This window comes from Lactuca virosa, chromosome 6 (genome assembly GCF_052849685.1).
Source record: "Lactuca virosa cultivar CGN04683 chromosome 6, Lactuca_virosa_CGN04683_v6, whole genome shotgun sequence".
NCBI classification, from domain to species: domain Eukaryota; kingdom Viridiplantae; phylum Streptophyta; class Magnoliopsida; order Asterales; family Asteraceae; genus Lactuca; species Lactuca virosa.
Genome location: NC_136431.1, coordinates 54,103,387 through 54,122,494, shown reverse-complemented (window position 1 = coordinate 54,122,494; position 19,108 = coordinate 54,103,387). Strand labels below are relative to the sequence as shown.

The window sequence follows — 19,108 nt, the reverse complement described above, 5'->3', positions numbered from 1 at the left end:
AGTCCAGTTAGTGTAGGCCTTACAAGGAGGTCTAGTAGACTGTAGGTTCAATAGAACGGTCCGACTACTTTAGGCCATGTGAGGCAGTCCAGTAGAGTGTAGGCTCAATAGAACGGTCCAGGCATCCTGCAAGCCTTGGGAGGCGAACTGAAGGCTCATGTGTGCGTGCATTGTGTGTGTAGTGTTGTATGGGGTATTTTGGGGGAACTCACTAAGCTTTGGCTTAAAGTTGTGGATTAAATGTTTTTCAGGTACTTATCAGATAGTGAAGGTTGGACTCTACACACGCATATGAGTCGTTCTATGATTCGAGATTCCGCAATGTTTTCCTTATACTCTGATTTTGAAGTACGATTTATGAACAAATGGTTTGACTCGAAAGTAACTTCATCAAATCAGGTGTTTATTCTCTTTTTAAAAATGAAAAATTTGACTATGGTTTTTGGGATGTTACAACCGAACCATAACCATTATAAGTGGTTAGTGCATTTCTATAGTCATTGGGTATTGGTTAGTATTGGTTTTGGTTAATGGTTTTATTCGGTTAATGGTTAATATTGGTTAATCATAATGGTAAAAAATGAGATAAAAATTAAAAAAAAAATACTTTCCTATAAAAAACGGAAAACATAAAGTACATTGTTATGAAAAGTGAAGTATTAAGTGTTTATAACTATATTAATATGATAGAAGATTATGTATCACATTTAATTCCAAATAATTACCTTTAAAATTTCAATTCTTATTACAATTACATACAATATATTTAATATTATATTTTATTAGAAATATTTATTAATATTGTTGGTTCGCTTCAATAAATAGTGGTTCGCTTGTGGAAGAAAACCATAACCAAACCATATATTTGGTTAATCAAAAATAGAAACCGCACTGTTTTTTTTAGTAATAGTTCGGTTAAAATGGTTCGGTTATTTTAGTTAATTTGGTTTTGGTTTAGTTTTTGGCTAATATGTTCACCCCTAGTAGACCTAGTCAGATACGGAACACTCATATTTTGTGAATGTTTGGTTCTGTAACAACAGTGAACCAAAAACAAGACTAGTCTTTTACCTCCGATGAACATAACTGTGGTTGTGGTAAAAATGGCTGAAAATTGAAGATGAAGGATATTTTTTCCTCCGAAGAATTTCACAAGGGTTGGGGGTGGTGTTGTGTAGTGGATGGAGATGGTGGAGCAATGTTGGGGTTCCTAAAAGGGTTAGTGGTGGACTTCACGAGAGATAGAGGGATATAAAGTGAGAGAGCCGAGTAGATGGCAGTCAATGGATTTTCAATAGTTTCTAGTGGTGATTCAGTGGTTTTGACGGTTGTTCGTTAGTGGTAGGGATGAGCATTAGAACCGCCAGAACCGGAACCGAACCAGAACCGGACCGGAATTGGAACCGGAATTGGTAATAAAGTCCGGTTACCGGTTCTCCATTTTTATAAAAACCGGTCCCGGTTCTAAAAACCGGAATCGGTTTGACATTTTTCACGTTTTTTAAAATGTGCATAAGTCACTCATATGAAGTCAGAATTACTTGATTTTTTTCCAACATGTTATTTGGAGCTTGTAGTTCTATTTTGACTGTACAAACATATATTTTGGTTAGATGTTGAATCAGAAACATGCCCCGAAAGAAAGAATATTTATGCTACGTTTTTTATATTTCAGCACTTTTTTTGTTTTTCTAAATCTGTCCCGCTTTTTTAAATGTGCATAACTCATTCATATGACGTCGGAATCACTTCATTTTTTTTCAGCATGTAATTTGGTGTTTGTACTTCATTTTAGACTGTACAAACACATATTTTGGTTAGATATTGAATTAGTTATAGACCTCGAAAGACAACATATCAATGCTGCGTATTTTTTGTTTCAGCATTTTGTTTTTATTTTTTGGAATCTGTCCTGCTTTTAAAATGCACATAACTCACTAATATGAAGTCGGAATTACTTGATTCTTTTTTCATCATGTAATTTAGTGTTTGTACCTCAATTTAGAATGTAAAAAGTCATAATTTGGTTAAATGTTGAATCATTTATAGGTTCCGAAAGATAACATATCATCTATAACATTTTAACCGGTTCTAGTTTGAAAAATAACCGAAAAACCGGGACCGGAACCGGAACCGATGCTAGAACCGACGGTCCGGTTCCCGATTCTTATAATATAGGAAACCGGTTCCGATTCCGAACCGGTCCGGTTCTAAAGCTCATCCCTAGTTAGTGGTGGGCTGAAGTCCTGAGGTTTATGGTTCTATCTTCTTCAACCGAGAAGAGATAGTGAGTGATGTGATAGTGGGGTGTGATTGGGGTGAGACTCATATGTTGATTAATTATTTATTTCATTTTCTATAATTAGTAAATAATAATAATGAAAAAGGAAAATATAAAGGTCAGTATATTCTTTTCATCTCTAATAGGAACGAAAAACACAATTGAATCATAACACAATGAGGGAGTGCAAAAAAAAAAAAGTTACATACAAGTTTCATCACTAACTTTATCTTAAAAACAATTATTAGTATTTATATAGAATTACACTTTTGGTCCTTGTGGATGTCTAAAACAAACCTAGTAGTAAGATCAACTAGTGAAATTACTATGCGTTTTTATGGTTTATTTATTTATTTATTTTGCACGCGTGGTTCTTTTTTCATGCAAAAGACTATTTTTTCCCTTTTTATTTTTTATATGGTTTTAAAGTTGATTAAGAAAAGAAAAAAAAAACTTTTCACTTCCTTCCTTATTTAGAGATCACCGCATTCACCAACTTCACCGAGCCATTCCACTCCTAAAAATATTCAAATAATTCATCATTATGTGTCATACATTGAGATACACCATTGTCCAAGATCCAAGTATCTACAAAATTGGTTATGTTTACACTCAAAACTTCATTTTGTCCCTTTCATTAGAACTGTCATGAACAACGACAACAATGTCATTATTGTCCGATTCACCCTTTAAGTTCACCTTCTTTAGTTGTGGATAATCTCTTATATAGTGCCCTATTTCTTTGCGGTTATAACATTTAATATTAACGGAAGCTTTAGATTTAGAACGTGATTTTTCAATGTTTCCACCATCTCTTTATGTTGTTTTTCCCTTGCCTATAAACCAAACCTAACTATAAACATCTTCACTAGCATAAACCCTTTGTTTCACGTCATTAAACAACAAATAATCTTTCACATCATTCATAATAATCGTTTATCTACCATACAACAAGATATCAATGAAATTATCATAAGAATTTAGTAACATAATAGAGTAAGAGCTAAATCTGCATCTATGTTCTTTAGATAAAAACCTTGTAATTCTTGTATACTACAATTAAAAGTATCATAATGGTCTTTTACGCGAGTACTTTCAGACATCCGAAGGGAATACAAAATATTTTTTCTGAAACAACCAATTCGCTAGAAAATTATTCTAATACTTGTTGTAGAGTTTCTCCCAAATCCCAACAACATTCATTTGATCGACAATTTCCAACATCACCTCATTAGTCAAGCTAAACATAATAACACTATGAGCTTATAACAAAGTATCATTTTTTAACATTTCAACAATGTCTTCCAATAGTTTCGTTTCTCATTCGAAAATCGTTGCATGGTTCTGTTGAACTTGAAGAATCCTCATTTTCACCTTCTACAAAGTGAAATTGTTCTAACCATTGAACTTCTCTAAATCGAATTTGTGGGACAATATCTCTTCAATCGCATAACAAATTGTAGTCTGATACCACTTGTCGACAATAAACGAGGATAAAACCTCCACACAAGGACACACTATTTAACGTGGTCCGGTCGATATAATTTACATCCATATGACAACATTTTTATTCACGAACTTGAAAATAAACAATATAATAAAACCATAGCTACAAGTCGTATTATATAGACAAAATACAAAACATAACCCTAACTAAAACATGATACCCACCTAAACATAACAACTTCGAGCCTAAACAGCCATAACTCTCCTTCAAATAATTCCCCCCTCAATATAATATGTCGAGTTTCTTTGTTTTACTTGAACAAATCGATATCCTCTTGGGATCTTCTCAAATCACATTAAACGAATATAATATTTTATATGTTGGTTTTAATGGAGATAGTATATGAACTCACAAAATACTTTAGTAGTTGTTAGCATCCTTTGAAAGGTGTGTGTGAATGGTCAGGCAAACGTGATGTTTGGTTTGGGGGTTTGGTAAAGAATAGTGTTGCTTAACAAGTCTACGTTTGATCATCCACACCATCCATTACATTAATGAGATGATAATCAACGGCTGATATTAACCTTCAACCAACCCACGGTCGCAACAAGGCCACTAAGCCTTCTTACCAACCCCCTCTCATAAAATCAAATAAAAACACTCTTTTCCTCACCTACCAGAAAATTATAAATAAAATTAAAATATCCACAAACACAAAATCCACCATTATATAAACCACCGAGTTGTCTCCTCTCTCCTTCAGCAACCGCCACCTCACCACCTTCAATCCTCCATTCTCTCTCTCTAAAAAAACCAGACTCTGTAATTTCTGATAATGGGCAGCACAGAAATGGAGGTTGATAGCCATCAAAACGGTGAGCGAGCGGAGTTTTGTGTGAAAGGGGATCCCTTGAACTGGGGGATGGCGGCGGAGTCATTAAAGGGTAGTCATTTAGACGAGGTGAAGCGGATGGTGGCGGAGTTTAGGAAGCCGGTGGTGAGACTGGGTGGAGAGACGTTGACTGTGTCGCAGGTGGCGGCGATCGCCGCCAGTGATAGCGCTGGGGTGAAGGTGGAGTTGTCGGAGACGGCGAGGGCAGGGGTGAAGGCGAGTAGTGATTGGGTGATGGAGAGTATGAATAAAGGAACAGATAGCTATGGTGTCACCACCGGGTTCGGAGCCACCTCTCACCGGAGAACCAAAGAAGGTGGTGCTCTTCAGAAGGAGCTCATTAGGTAATATTTGAAGTTGAAACCGCTGTAAAAAATGAATCGACTGTTGTTTTACTTCATGAAAAGTCTGAAATTTACATAAAGATTAACCTTTTATGCTTTTTGACAGATTCTTGAACGCCGGAATATTCGGTAATGGCACAGAATCAACCCACACACTTCCACATTCAGCCACAAGAGCAGCCATGCTTGTCAGAATCAACACCCTCCTTCAAGGTTATTCCGGCATCCGATTCGAGATCTTGGAAGCGATCACCAAGTTCCTCAACCACAACGTCACCCCTTTTCTCCCTCTCCGTGGGACAATTACCGCCTCCGGCGATCTCGTCCCATTATCCTACATCGCCGGTCTTCTCACCGGCCGTGCCAACTCCAAAGCCGTTGGACCCACCGGAGAAGTTCTAAATGCCGAAAAGGCCTTCGCTGAAGCCGGAGTTGAAGGTGGTTTCTTCGAGTTACAGCCGAAAGAAGGGCTAGCACTTGTCAACGGCACCGCCGTGGGATCCGGGATGGCGTCGATGGTGCTATTTGATGCTAATGTTCTTGCATTGTTGTCGGAAGTGTTATCGGCGATCTTCGCTGAAGTTATGCAAGGTAAGCCAGAGTTTACAGATCACTTAACACACAAATTGAAGCATCACCCCGGTCAAATCGAGGCGGCGGCGATCATGGAGTATATTTTGGACGGAAGCGATTACGTCAAGGCGGCGCAAAAGGTCCACGAAATGGACCCGTTACAGAAACCAAAACAAGATCGTTATGCTCTCCGTACATCTCCCCAATGGCTCGGACCACAAATCGAAGTCATCCGATCATCAACCAAAATGATCGAGAGGGAAATAAACTCCGTCAACGACAACCCATTGATCGACGTTTCCAGAAACAAAGCTTTACACGGTGGTAACTTCCAAGGAACCCCAATCGGAGTTTCCATGGATAACACACGTTTGGCCATCGCCGCCATCGGAAAGCTAATGTTTGCTCAATTCTCAGAGCTTGTCAACGATTTCTACAATAATGGGTTGCCTTCAAATCTCTCAGGAGGCCGGAATCCAAGTTTGGATTACGGATTCAAAGGTGCAGAAATCGCCATGGCTTCTTATTGTTCGGAGCTCCAGTTTCTCGCTAATCCAGTCACGAACCACGTTCAAAGCGCCGAACAACACAACCAAGATGTTAATTCCTTGGGCTTGATTTCAGCAAGAAAAACAGCAGAATCAGTCGAGATCTTAAAACTCATGTCAACCACATACTTAGTAGCTCTATGTCAATCCATCGACTTGAGACATTTGGAAGAGAACCTGAAATCCACAGTGAAGAACACAGTGAGCCTCGTCGCGAAGAAGATCCTAACCACCGGCGTCAATGGCGAGCTCCACCCTTCTAGATTCTGCGAGAAAGACTTGCTTCGTGTGGTCGACAGGGAGTATGTCTTTGCATACATCGACGACGCTTGCAGCGCCACCTACCCATTGATGCAGAAGCTCCGACAGGTTATCGTCGACCACGCATTAAACAACGAAAATGACGCCGGAACTTCCATCTTCCAAAAGATCAGTGAGTTCGAAGAGGAACTGAAAGCCGTTTTGCCTAAAGAAGTGGAGGGAGTTAGAAGCGCATATGAGAGTTCGACATTGACGATTCCAAACAGGATCAAGGAGTGTAGATCATATCCATTGTACAGGTTTGTGAGAGAGGAGCTTGGAACAGGGTTTTTGACAGGGGAGGAGGTGACGTCACCTGGAGAAGAGTTCGATAAGGTGTTCACTGCTTTGTGCAAAGGACATATTATTGATCCATTGTTGGAGTGTGTTCAAGGGTGGAATGGTGTTCCTCTTCCGATTTCTTAGTTCTTTTGTTGATAAATACTTTTTATAAGTTTTGAGGGTTTTGTAAGTCGCAACTCTCATGCCAAATGTGTATGTAATTGTAATGTACTATTGTATGTTTGTAATTGTACCACGTTAAGTGTACCTTTTGTTTCATAAATGGAAAGATACATTTCTTTACTTTGAATTGTCTTCATTCAAGAAGAAGAGATGTGTTGTCTGATTTTATAAGTTACAATGTCTCTTAATGACAATATGTAATAAGTAAACTAGGATAGTAGGATATTAATAAATGGGAAGAAAAAAGTCAAAAACGACAAACTAGCAAAAGAATGTTATGATTCATGAAAAAGGTGAACAAAGATACGTTAAGGTTTAATGATTTGTTCGGAACATTCCAAAGTAACTTTTACTAATTTTCTATTATAGTTTTTATATTTTATAAAATAATCTATTACTTTGCCAAAAAAAAGTATAAAGTGACTTTATTGACAAAGTTGATGTCTTTTTGCAAACTCCATATCTTCTCAACTAGCATTCATAGAGAACCCTGAAGGCTGGTGCCATGTTCATCGAAGGAAAAATTACGGGAGAGACTTTGACATCAACGGGAAAGCTCTTACTTTCTACTTCCAAAACTTTCCTACTGATTGAAATGAAACGGCGTTATGGCGGATGTTCAACAGATACGGGACAGTTGTTGATGTTTATATTGCCAAGAAGCTGAACCGTCTCAAGAAGAACTTTGGATTTGTTAGATTCTGTCACACCCCAAAACCGGAACGGCGGAAACGTTCTGGGGCGGAGGACGTCATGTCAAGTATCACAACACATGCAGTATAGTAATCAAAGTACAACAACCATTGCATTAATAGTATAAGTTTTTACATAGGTTACATTTTGCAACAACATCAAAAATAGATATAGAGAATAACATAAGATGCAGCTCGGTACTTGACTGTCTCCGCAAAAGCTCCCGGAGTGTACCTGTCTACTGACGACCTGAGAATACAAGTTATTTTGAAAGAGAGGATCAACATTTTAATGCTGGTGAGTTCATAAGTATTTTAATGACATTGATATAAATACATGTTTTTCCTCAAAATAATCTCATAAAAGTTTATAAAGTATTTGAATTCCTTCCAGAAAATCCTATATTTTCTATTAAAAGTAGTCTTCTACCAAGACTCGGCTGTTTCATGTTTAAAAGAATGAGTTTCTCTACTAAAAGCAGTCTTCTACCAAGACCCGACTGTTTTGTGTTTAAAGATCATTTTTCCCAAATGTTACTATCATTATCAAAATATAGTTTTACATTATCGTTTTATGTCAAAAACGTTCTAGTTTAATGTATTAGGGAAAATATTATAATACCGTAGTTTTATATGTAGAAACTACCGTGGTACTAATTACCTTAAGGCCATGAATTATAAGGTAAATGTGAAGATACTCGTAACCATACTGATTGACGGATGTAAACACGACGATCTGCTGGCGTCGAAATAAATGTGACATTTGTCACCCCTTGGCTTGGTCGGCCGGGACTGTAGCTAGCAGTCAGGATGTGGGATGGTCTGTCCCGTATAGATCTATACACACAATGCCCGCTCTCCCTCCAGGAGACTCTGGTTACCAACCCGACAACGGTGAAATCCGCGTCATGAGGATGTATCTCGTGTTTTAATTGCTATATACGTTTCTTTTTACTAAAAGTACATGTTTTAGAATGTTGATATAGCTAGTTTCTCCTCATAAAAGTTATTGTTGGTTTCTAAACTATACCTATTATAGTTTACTTGAGAGGTTATCTAGGTACTTTTGCTACCCAAAAGCGCTGAACTGGAGTAAGAGTTTTAATATCTAAACAGATATACATAATATATAACTAGGACTTCAACGACATTCGGACAAATAACCGAATACTCTAAGTCCACAACCAAACAAGGAACAGGATATAAAGCGGGCTATCAGTCCTAAGTCCTTCAAACCCTACTTATATAACTATATCTATATAGACATGAATCTAACAAGAATATAAGTTTAAAAGACTTTGATAAAAGTTTAGTAATTTAAAAAGAGATTATAGTACTTTAAAAGAGATTTGAAAGTAATATATGAAAACATTTAGCTGAATAAAACAGTTTAACATGCAAAAATCTATTTGATTGACAGTTATTAATCACATGTGATTGATATAATAACTTAATAGTTCATCTTGTATTCCCCTCCATAAAAGCATTTAAAATCATTTCAAAGGTTGATTAAGGGGTATGAACTCACCTGAAGTGAGTAACTCGAAAGAAAGATTGATATAGGATCGCCGGGTGTCGAATGAAGTCGTGAGCACAAACGGATCCTAGTTTAACATGTAATAACACATATATGAATACACTTAGGGTATATAACCACTAATAGACACATGGACACACCTTAAGGACATGGAAACACTTATAATTAAGTGTTACAAACACCTATTGAAGTCCCTAAATGAGTGTAGGGCCTTAGATTTGAGTGTAAGGCCACCAAACTCGACTTTTATGTGTGTGCGGCCAGGTGTACGGCCAGGGTGTGCGGCCAGGCCTGTGTGCGGCCAGGTGTACGGCCTGTGTGTGAGGCCAGGCCTGTGTGCGGCAGTACACTCCCATAGAAATGTGTCCAAATCGATTTTCCAAGGCTTTGTGATGATCCTAAGAAGGTGTTTTGGACGATGCTATGTTTAGATGAGTGTTTAAGTCCATTTTAGGACCAAAAGATGTGTGTGCGGTCACACATGATGTGTGTGCGGCCGTACACACATGAAGATCATCTAGAATGATGATTTCATGGATCAAACTCGAGGAAAAGGCCTTCTAAGGTGTTGTATCAATGATCTAAGGATGAATACTCACTTGTTTTGCTGATTGGAGATGAAAACACGAAGGATTCTTGAGAGAGAATGTTCCAGCTGTGAAGGAGTGGAAAGAGGGGTGTAAGGTTGGCTAAGTGTTCAATATAGAGAGTCGAGTGTGAGGCTGGAGGGTGTGTGCGGTTGGGTATGCGGCTGGCTGGCTGCACACTCGGGTGTGCGGCCGCACACACCTTGCTTGGTGTGTTTCCCCCGATTTTGCGATGCTACACACATTCTAACCCTTCCTAAGACTCATATCTAGATTATACTAAGCCTAGAACACTCATATAGACCCACAATTTCGTTATAAGATAGCAAAACGAAGGCTGACACTCGGCTGGGTTGAATAGCTGAACTTTACAAGACAAGGATTTTCGGGTTGTCACATTATCCCCCCGTTAGAGGGAATTTCGTCCCGAAATTAGAATCTTTACGCATACTCAAGGATAGGTGTGAAAGATGCGGATACTTCATGTTCTATCTGACCCGCCCATTCCCTTGGGGAATAAGATCTATACTGGGTTCTAACGAACATTCACTACGAGGTATGGCTTCTCCTCCGATCTCTAGGCTACACGGGATAAGGTTTCATCAGTTTCCTTTACCGAGCTAGATTTCTCCTGTTTTCCTTAACGAACGTGACTCTGGTTTTTATGGATCTAGTCGAGAAAATGATGAGAGTTTTGTCAGGTACTACTGGTTCATTTGCTGAGACGTGGATAGATTAGGGTGGAATTTATGGAATTCTTAGAGTAGTTGGGGTCTGACGATGCTGGACCAATTCTTATCAAGAATCTCTGATGGTCCTAAGTTCTTGGGAAAATAGAACGTTCCGTACCCAAAACGTAATGTACCTCCATGGTGAGATCATCACTTGGCGTGATCACCATTCTGAAGTTCCAAAAGTTTTCTCTTACTAGAGGTGTAATCCTTACGATTGGTTCCTAGGAGTCTCAGGTCGTATTCGGATTCGTATTTCCTACTGGTTGGCTTTCGGAGGTTTTCTGGATCATTGAAGATGCTGGCTATATGTTAGCATCTATTGGTTGTGCGACATCTACCTCAGTCCAATGCAGAAGGACCTGCACTTTCGACTCATGAGGTGCTTCTAACTGAATATCTCAGCGTCGGGATGATAGAGGGTTTTACCAGATGATACTTAGATAATTCCAATTTTCATCATCGCCTAATAGATGCTTTCACAGCATGATCCCTAATCAGAAGGAATCGTCCTCTCATTCGGCTCGTTGTTTCATGGATAGCAGTCTCTGATCAGGGCTAGCTTCACCCTTAGAGATTTTTTTTGAAATGATTGACTATTTCGGGAGGTGGTTCTACTATCTCTTTAGAGATAATATTCCTTGGAACACCTAGTAGTCTAACAATCTCTATGACATGCTCCATTAGTTTTTCCATTGTGTCTGCTTCCTCAAGTTCGTAGGAAACGCGCGATCTTGTATAACCCGTAGACTAACACCTAGACTGGTGTCGAGTCCACCATCTCGTTATGACCTGGGTTATAAAGCTTTACGCAACTTGCTGTCTACTTTTCTCAAGTATTCCTGGTCGTGGAGGTAATAATGTGGTCCTTAGCATCTTAGTATTAACCTTGGTGTGTGTAGACCATCATCTACGTGGCGCCGGTAACTTCCCTCGCGAGACGAGACACTAGTATAACTATTTCGGTTCTAATCGCCTCTTGTCTGGATCTGGATGAACGAAGTGCTTGAGTAGTGCGAGCATCCCTTGTAACTACTCTTCCGATGTTACAAAGTTTCTCTAGCTAGATTAAATCTAGATGGCATAAGACTCTGCCACTCAGAACCTCTAATTTCCTCATCCATTCTTCTCAGAGTTTAACCTGTCACAGCTTTCCAGGTTTCTTGGCTCACTACTGAGGTGCTTAATTTGTGGGGTCAAGCGTGAATGGATGGTCGTAGTCAATGCTTTTGACTTTTACGACTTGAGTTACTTTTCCTAACTGGGGGTGTCAGCTACTATGTTGGCTTAACCGTGATGACAACAAATTTCGAATTTGTAGTCATTTTAGTAGTTCGACCCACAATTGTTCTCTTGACTTCAGCTCCTTTCCTATGGGTATATGATGAAGGGTTTTATTTTAAGGTTCATGATAGACCTCATACTTGGCTCAATCACTATTACTCAGTGTATACGAGTCGTATATAATTGAGACTGACAGGATGTTCAGATGTGTGGCCCCACCCCAAACCCACAACCAAACAAGGAACATGGAGTAGGGCGGAAGCACACATCTTACATCTTATCGACCTAAATTATATACCACTCTAATGCATACACTCAGTAGTAGTAAGTTAATCCCATGAGTTCTTACTCTTGATTCACGAACTTGATCGAGCGATGCAAGTGGTCTTTCTGGAGGATCTATTGAGTAGGCCTCGGGCGGTTATTGTCTTCCGGAATATCTGCAGTGCCTTTCGCTTTAGGTTTCAATGTCTAATGGGGTTGGTTAACAACGCGCGGTACTCCTCTCCTGGGTACTTTTGAAGGTTGGATGAGAGAGACAACAAATGGTTCTCATTAGGTTTTCTATTAGGTTCGAAATGATTTTATTTGACACTTAGGATAAGGTGAAAGTTCTTTTTACACCGCCCTAAGAATTTTCGTATGGTCGAACCAAGTCGAACCATGGCTGACGGTAGTGTCGAAATTAGTAAACATCGACACGATATAGAATGAAGATTGATAGGACCATGTGCTGAACATGGCACACAAGTTCTTAGCGTCCCGGGTTCGTCCGTGGTATTACTATCGTAGATACTTGGACCGACATGATTGACGCTGAACGCTGGGGGTCCTGATGTTTTGGAATAATGTACTTTTCATGAACAGATTTCTCGCGAGGCCTCTCTATAACCGCCTAGTATACACTAGTCATGTATAATTAAGATTAAAAGGACTGTTGACTGAGCGACTCTGCCCTAAATCCACAACCAAACAAGGAACAGGAGATAAGGCCGCATCACTCACTCGAGGTCTATCAATCCCAATTATAAATGGCCTTAACGTATATACTAAGCCATCATAGCTTTACCTGATGGGTTTTTAAGTTTTACAACAGTGCTACGACTTTTGCCTTAACGAGGGAGTAATTACAATTAGAATTGACTATTTAAAGTTTTCGATTAGCTACTTAAGGTTGAGAAGCGTACCAAAATTCTACCGGGTTCCTTGATGTTCCTCTAGGTATTAGGGTTAAACTCCTCCCGCGTCTTTGTCATTTCTTTCAGTTGGGCAGTCCCTCTTGAAATGCCCAATTTAACCACATAGGTGGCATATTGGACTGGTCCCAACATTGGTGGTTGATGTAATGAACTCAACCGGAGTTCTACAGTTGCGAGCGGTATGCCCCTTCATGTTGCACCTAACGCAAAAGGGTTCTCGACAGACTCCATAATTATGGTAGTCACACTTGCTGCAGTGGGGGAAGTTTCCTAGGTATGGTCTTCTTGGTGTCGAGACAGGCGGGTTGACAGGGGTATTGACTACCTCAGCTTGCTGCCCTTCGGAAGGTCCTTGAGTCGAGGTACTCCCCTCCTCGTTCCCAAACTTTCTTTTCAGGGGATTAGGTTGGAGTTCTTGGGTGGCTTCACACACCGGTGCTGGTTGCTGCTGTCCATTGCTATGATCGGGATTCCCGATAGTGCTCCTGCTAACATTTGCGTTGTTAGCATTCAGGTGAGCCATGACAGCTGTTACGACTGCTGAAACTGCAGCTTGGAACGTAGCTTCATCGATCTGAAGAGTCGGTGTCTTGCTAGTGGGTTGGTTACGTTTCTTCGGAGGCATGGTTTTTCCTACACGATGAGGAACAGAAGTTGATGAGAAACGATGGTTACCCCCTAGACGTATATTTCTTTACTATAATAGGCATAAATTTTTCCCGCTCTTTGAGCTATGGTTCTCTAAGGGTCAACCTACATCCCTATGATGCAGTCCTGTTAACAGGGTAGAAATAAGTGTATCGGAAAGCCATAAATCGGGTGTCGTTCCAACTAAGTTATCTTTATACTGGAGAGGTTCACTCTCCGGCTTTGAAAAGATTTGAAAGAACTTCGGAACGAAGATTACACAAGAAAAAGACTCATGAAAGTTTAGGGCTAAACACTCTCAATCGAGGTTTTGTGATCCGATCTATTTATATTAATCGCGACAGGAAAGACGATTTGCCTAACATATAGTGTGAGTAGTGTAATCACTAGCTCACTAAATTGTATTATTTTATGGGTTATTAGCCTGACGTTAAAGAGGTAGAAATACTCCTCGGGTTTCATGCACTGGCTCCCTCTGTTCACCGCTTATTCTTGGCTGAAACGAACTTTGGTTTTCTCCGGGTATTTTTATGGGGTTCTCTTCTTCTATAGAAATATCGAATTTCTGCTTCGTCTTACTTCCGGTTCTGACTCCGATCGTCATTACTTCATAATGGAGGACTGGAACCTCGGAAGTTCCGGCGAATTTCCCACCGATGTCCCCAAAAGGTATAGGCACATGGCGATTTCAATAGTCTCATCACTGTTCATTTATTTCCTACTTGGAAATCTTCTCAATGAACCTCTTCTGGGTCTTTATCGACTCCTCTACCGATTACTGAAGTGGATAAGGTTTTCTAAAGGGGTTTATGCGAGAATGAGAATGTCTAAAGAATCTTAAGAGATTATTAAAACATTTTTATGTGTGATCCATATCGAGTCCTTCTACAATTACCTAGTGTACACAAATCATATATAACTTAGATCTAATAGGCCTTCGAATATGTGATACTACTCTATCTCCACATCCAAACAAGGAAAAGGAAGTAGAGCGAAACCACACATTCTTAGCCTATGAGATCCTTACTATATATAACCTTGGGAGCATACACTTTGTAATTATAGACCTATCAATAAGGGTATTCTTAGTTTTCACGCAAGGTTATTTATGGTTCCTAAAATACTCTTATAGTATTTTAATTACATGATTGATTCTAGAACTTCTGAACATGCTTTTAGGTTTATTGTTAGCCTTTTAGTATCATAAAATACTCCTATAGTATTTTAAACTTTATGTTCGGCTCTAGCATTCCTATATGGTAAGTTTCAGATTCCTTGCAACACCACCATCACTCCCAAACACACGTTGGTCGCATCTCGAATAAATATAGTTGATCAGGGTACATTCATTCCATCTTACGATTACATAACTGCCCAGGTTTGACGGTAATGCTCAACATCCAAAGACTTTTATTCTTGTTCTTCTTGTGATACTTGTTCTGGTATATATATTCTGGATGTACTTATACTTTTGTAATATATGGTTATATTTTAAAGTATAACTCTTGGTCAGAGTGTTTTTATCCCATTGTATTTATAGGTTGTATACCTTTTATGATTTGATATACTGAGTTCACTATAAACAATGCTCTGATACCAATCTGTCACACCCCAAAACCGGAACGACGGAAACGTTCTGGGGCAGAGGACGTCATGCCAAATATCACAACACATGCAGTATAGTAATCAAAGTACAACAACCATTGCACTAATAGTATAAGTTTTTACATAGGTTACATTTTGCAACAACATCAAAAATAGATATAGAGAATAACATAAGATGCAGCTCGGTACTTGACTGTCTCCGCAAAAGCTCCCGGAGTGTACCTGTCTACTGACGACCTGAGAATACAAGTTATTTTGAAAGAGAGGATCAACATTTTAATGCTGGTGAGTTCATAAGTATTTTAATGACATTGATATAAATACATGTTTTTCCTCAAAATAATCTCATAAAAGTTTATAAAGTATTTGAATTCCTTCCAGAAAATCCTATATTTTCTATTAAAAGTAGTCTTCTACCAAGACTCGGCTGTTTCATGTTTAAAAGAATGAGTTTCTCTACTAAAAGCAGTCTTCTACCAAGACCCGACTGTTTTGTGTTTAAAGAGCATTTTTCCCAAATGTTACTATCATTATCAAAATATAGTTTTACATTATCGTTTTATGTCAAAAACGTTCTAGTTTAATGTATTAGGGAAAATATTATAATACCGTAGTTTTATATGTAGAAACTACCGTGGTACTAATTACCTTAAGGCCATGAATTATAAGGTAAATGTGGATACTCGTAACGATACTGATTGACGGATGTAAACACGACGATCTGCTGGCGTCGAAATAAATGTGACATTTGTCACCCCTTGGCTTGGTCGGCCGGGACTGTAGCTAGCAGTCAGGATGTGGGATGGTCTGTCCCGTATAGATCTATACACACAATGCCCGCTCTCCCTCCAGGAGACTCTGGTTACCAACCCGACAACGGTGAAATCCGCGTCATGAGGATGTATCTCGTGTTTTAATTGCTATATACGTTTCTTTTTACTAAAAGTACATGTTTTAGAATGTTGATATAGCTAGTTTCTCCTCATAAAAGTTATTGTTGGTTTCTAAACTATACCTATTATAGTTTACTTGAGAGGTTATCTAGGTACTTTTGCTACCCAAAGGCGCTGAACTGGAGTAAGAGTTTTAATATCTAAACAGATATACATAATATATAACTAGGACTTCAACGACATTCGGACAAATAACCGGATACTCTAAGTCCACAACCAAACAAGGAACAGGATATAAAGCGGGCTATCAGTCCTAAGTCCTTCAAACCCTACTTATATAACTATATCTATATAGACATGAATCTAACAAGAATATAAGTTTAAAAGACTTTGATAAAAGTTTAGTAATTTAAAAAGAGATTATAGTACTTTAAAAGAGATTTGAAAGTAATATATGAAAACATTTAGCTGAATAAAACAGTTTAACATGCAAAAATCTATTTGATTGACAGTTATTAATCACATGTGATTGATATAATAACTTAATAGTTCATCTTGTATTCCCCTCCATAAAAGCATTTAAAATCATTTTAAAGGTTGATTAAGGGGTATGAACTCACCTGAAGTGAGTAACTCGAAAGAAAGATTGATATAGGATCGCCGGGTGTCGAATGAAGTCGTGAGCACAAACGGATCCTAGTTTAACATGTAATAACACATATATGAATACACTTAGGGTATATAACCACTAATAGACACATGGACACACCTTAAGGACATGGAAACACTTATAATTAAGTGTTACAAACACCTATTGAAGTCCCTAAATGAGTGTAGGGCCTTAGATTTGAGTGTAAGGCCACCAAACTCGACTTTTATGTGTGTGCGGCCAGGTGTACGGCCAGGGTGTGCGGCCAGGCCTGTGTGCGGCCAGGTGTACGGCCTGTGTGTGAGGCCAGGCCTGTGTGCGGCAGTACACTCCCATAGAAATGTGTCCAAATCGATTTTCCAAGGCTTTGTGATGATCCTAAGAAGGTGTTTTGGACGATGCTATGTTTAGATGAGTGTTTAAGTCCATTTTAGGACCAAAAGACGTGTGTGCGGTCACACATGATGTGTGTGCGGCCGTACACACATGAAGATCATCTAGAATGATGATTTCATGGATCAAACTCGAGGAAAAGGCCTTCTAAGGTGTTGTATCAATGATCTAAGGATGAATACTCACTTGTTTTGCTGATTGGAGATGAAAACACGAAGGATTCTTGAGAGAGAATGTTCCAGCTGTGAAGGAGTGGAAAGAGGGGTGTAAGGTTGGCTAAGTGTTCAATATAGAGAGTCGAGTGTGAGGCTGGAGGGTGTGTGCGGTTGGGTATGCGGCTGGCTGGCTGCACACTCGGGTGTGCGGCCGCACACTCGGGTGTGCGGCCGCACACACCTTGCTTTGTGTGTTTGGCCCGATTTTGCGATGCTACACACATTCTAACCCTTCCTAAGACTCATATCTAGGTTATACTAAGCCTAGAACAGTCATATAGACCCACAATTTCGTTATAAGATAGCAAAACGAAGGCTGACACTCGGCTTGGTTGAATAGCTGAACTTTACAAGACAAGGATTTTCGGGTTGTCACAGATTCCTCCGTGTCCAAGATGTTCTCTACTTTGAGAAACGACTCAATGATATCTACATTGGAGCTCAGAAGATCAAAGTCAATGTAGTACGGTTTGACAGGAAAGAGCAAGTGAATCAATGAAGCAACCCACAAGTTACGCGAAGTATGCAAGAAACTCCAGAAATGCAACCACCAGAACTTTTGCCGATGCTGTCAGGGGGACAAAACCAGTTGACGTCGATAGATCAGAAAATTTGAACAAAGAAGACGAAGGGGCAAAATCTAAACGGAAAATGATCAAGATGCTATCTTTTACTGGGTCAAAAGAATGCATGCACAATAATCTGGTGGGGGAAGTAGAAAACTTCCAGGCCCTTATGAATGTGAAAGCTTTCCAGGAAGTCGAGGGATGTCCAATGATCCAGTTAAGATATTTGGGGGGTCTAAAAATGTTACTTGAATTTGAAAATATAAAAGAAAAAGAAGATTTTCTAAACAACGGTATAGAGATTTGGCAACCATGGTTCATAGATCTCGCAAACTGGTCAGTGGAATGCAATTACAATGAAAGAATCGCTTATCTAATTATCCAGGGAGTACCCCATCATGCATGGTGTGAAGAGGCTTTCAGTATCATTGCAAATACTTGGGGAACGGTGGTCATCCCAGATGAATGTAGTACAAATTCTCCTAACTTGGCCTTGGAGGGTTGGAATTCTTACATCTCACCCCAAAATCATCAACTCTACGATTACAATCCTAGTGGATGGAATGCCATATAGGATCAATGTCGTGGAGGATATATTTGAATCACTTAAGCTTAGCCCGATTCTTGCAGCTAATGATTTCTATCAAAAGATGACATGGTGGGACGAAGGTAGCATCGGCGAAAATGACAGTCTCAATAGTGAAGTACCCGATCAATCAGAAGATGGATTTATGAATCATCTCCGTCGAATGCGCACCAGATCCGACCCCGAGAAGGGGAAGAGACACACGTTAGTAACTCCATTCTAGTAGTCGAGGAGTCGCCACGTTTTTCCAAAACTGTCGAACATCGGTGGGAAACTGTATCGCCACAGCCGACATAATTAGGTCATGGAATGTCTGGGACTCCTAACTCATCGGATCACAGCAGAAGGTGGGCCCAAATATCTCCTACGATTAAATTATACCGCTTCAAGCCCAATGATTCGTTGGACCTAAACAAAGCTCCCTCTCGTTCTAGCCCAAATCTTATCTTAGAGCAATCCTTCGAAGGTAACAGGATATCCCCACCGGTGCAACAACGCTCACAAATTGATCCTTCCCCCATCTTAAAAACTCCCACCAATCTCCCCATCGGCGCCTCCCAAACATCTAATACTCCCCAGAATTTGCAGCCAGTAATCTCTGAGACCCAACCTGTTGACCAATCTGACAAAGTCAAGCAGATGATTGAAGCCGTGGAGTGATTATTGTTGACCA

General features: G+C 39.5%; 1 protein-coding gene across 1 annotated transcript; it reads left to right on the top strand.

Moving 5' to 3' along the window:
* The first annotated feature begins 4,468 nt into the window (after positions 1 to 4,468).
* LOC145121222 (phenylalanine ammonia-lyase-like) lies at positions 4,469 to 6,970 on the top strand. Its single transcript, XM_079057004.1, has 2 exons — positions 4,469 to 4,964; positions 5,071 to 6,970. Exons 1-2 carry the CDS (start codon positions 4,564 to 4,566, stop codon positions 6,809 to 6,811), a joined length of 2,142 nt encoding a protein of 713 aa, XP_078913130.1. The 5' UTR covers positions 4,469 to 4,563; the 3' UTR covers positions 6,812 to 6,970.
* The last annotated feature ends 12,138 nt before the right edge of the window (positions 6,971 to 19,108 follow it).

Coding starts and splice junctions, on each gene's coding strand:
- LOC145121222 (XM_079057004.1), top strand. CDS start 4,564: ATGGGCAGCACAGAAATGGAGGTTGATAGCCATCAAAACGGTGAGCGA. Junction 4,965..5,070: donor CTTCAGAAGGAGCTCATTAG/GTAATATTTGAA, acceptor GCTTTTTGACAG/ATTCTTGAACGCCGGAATAT.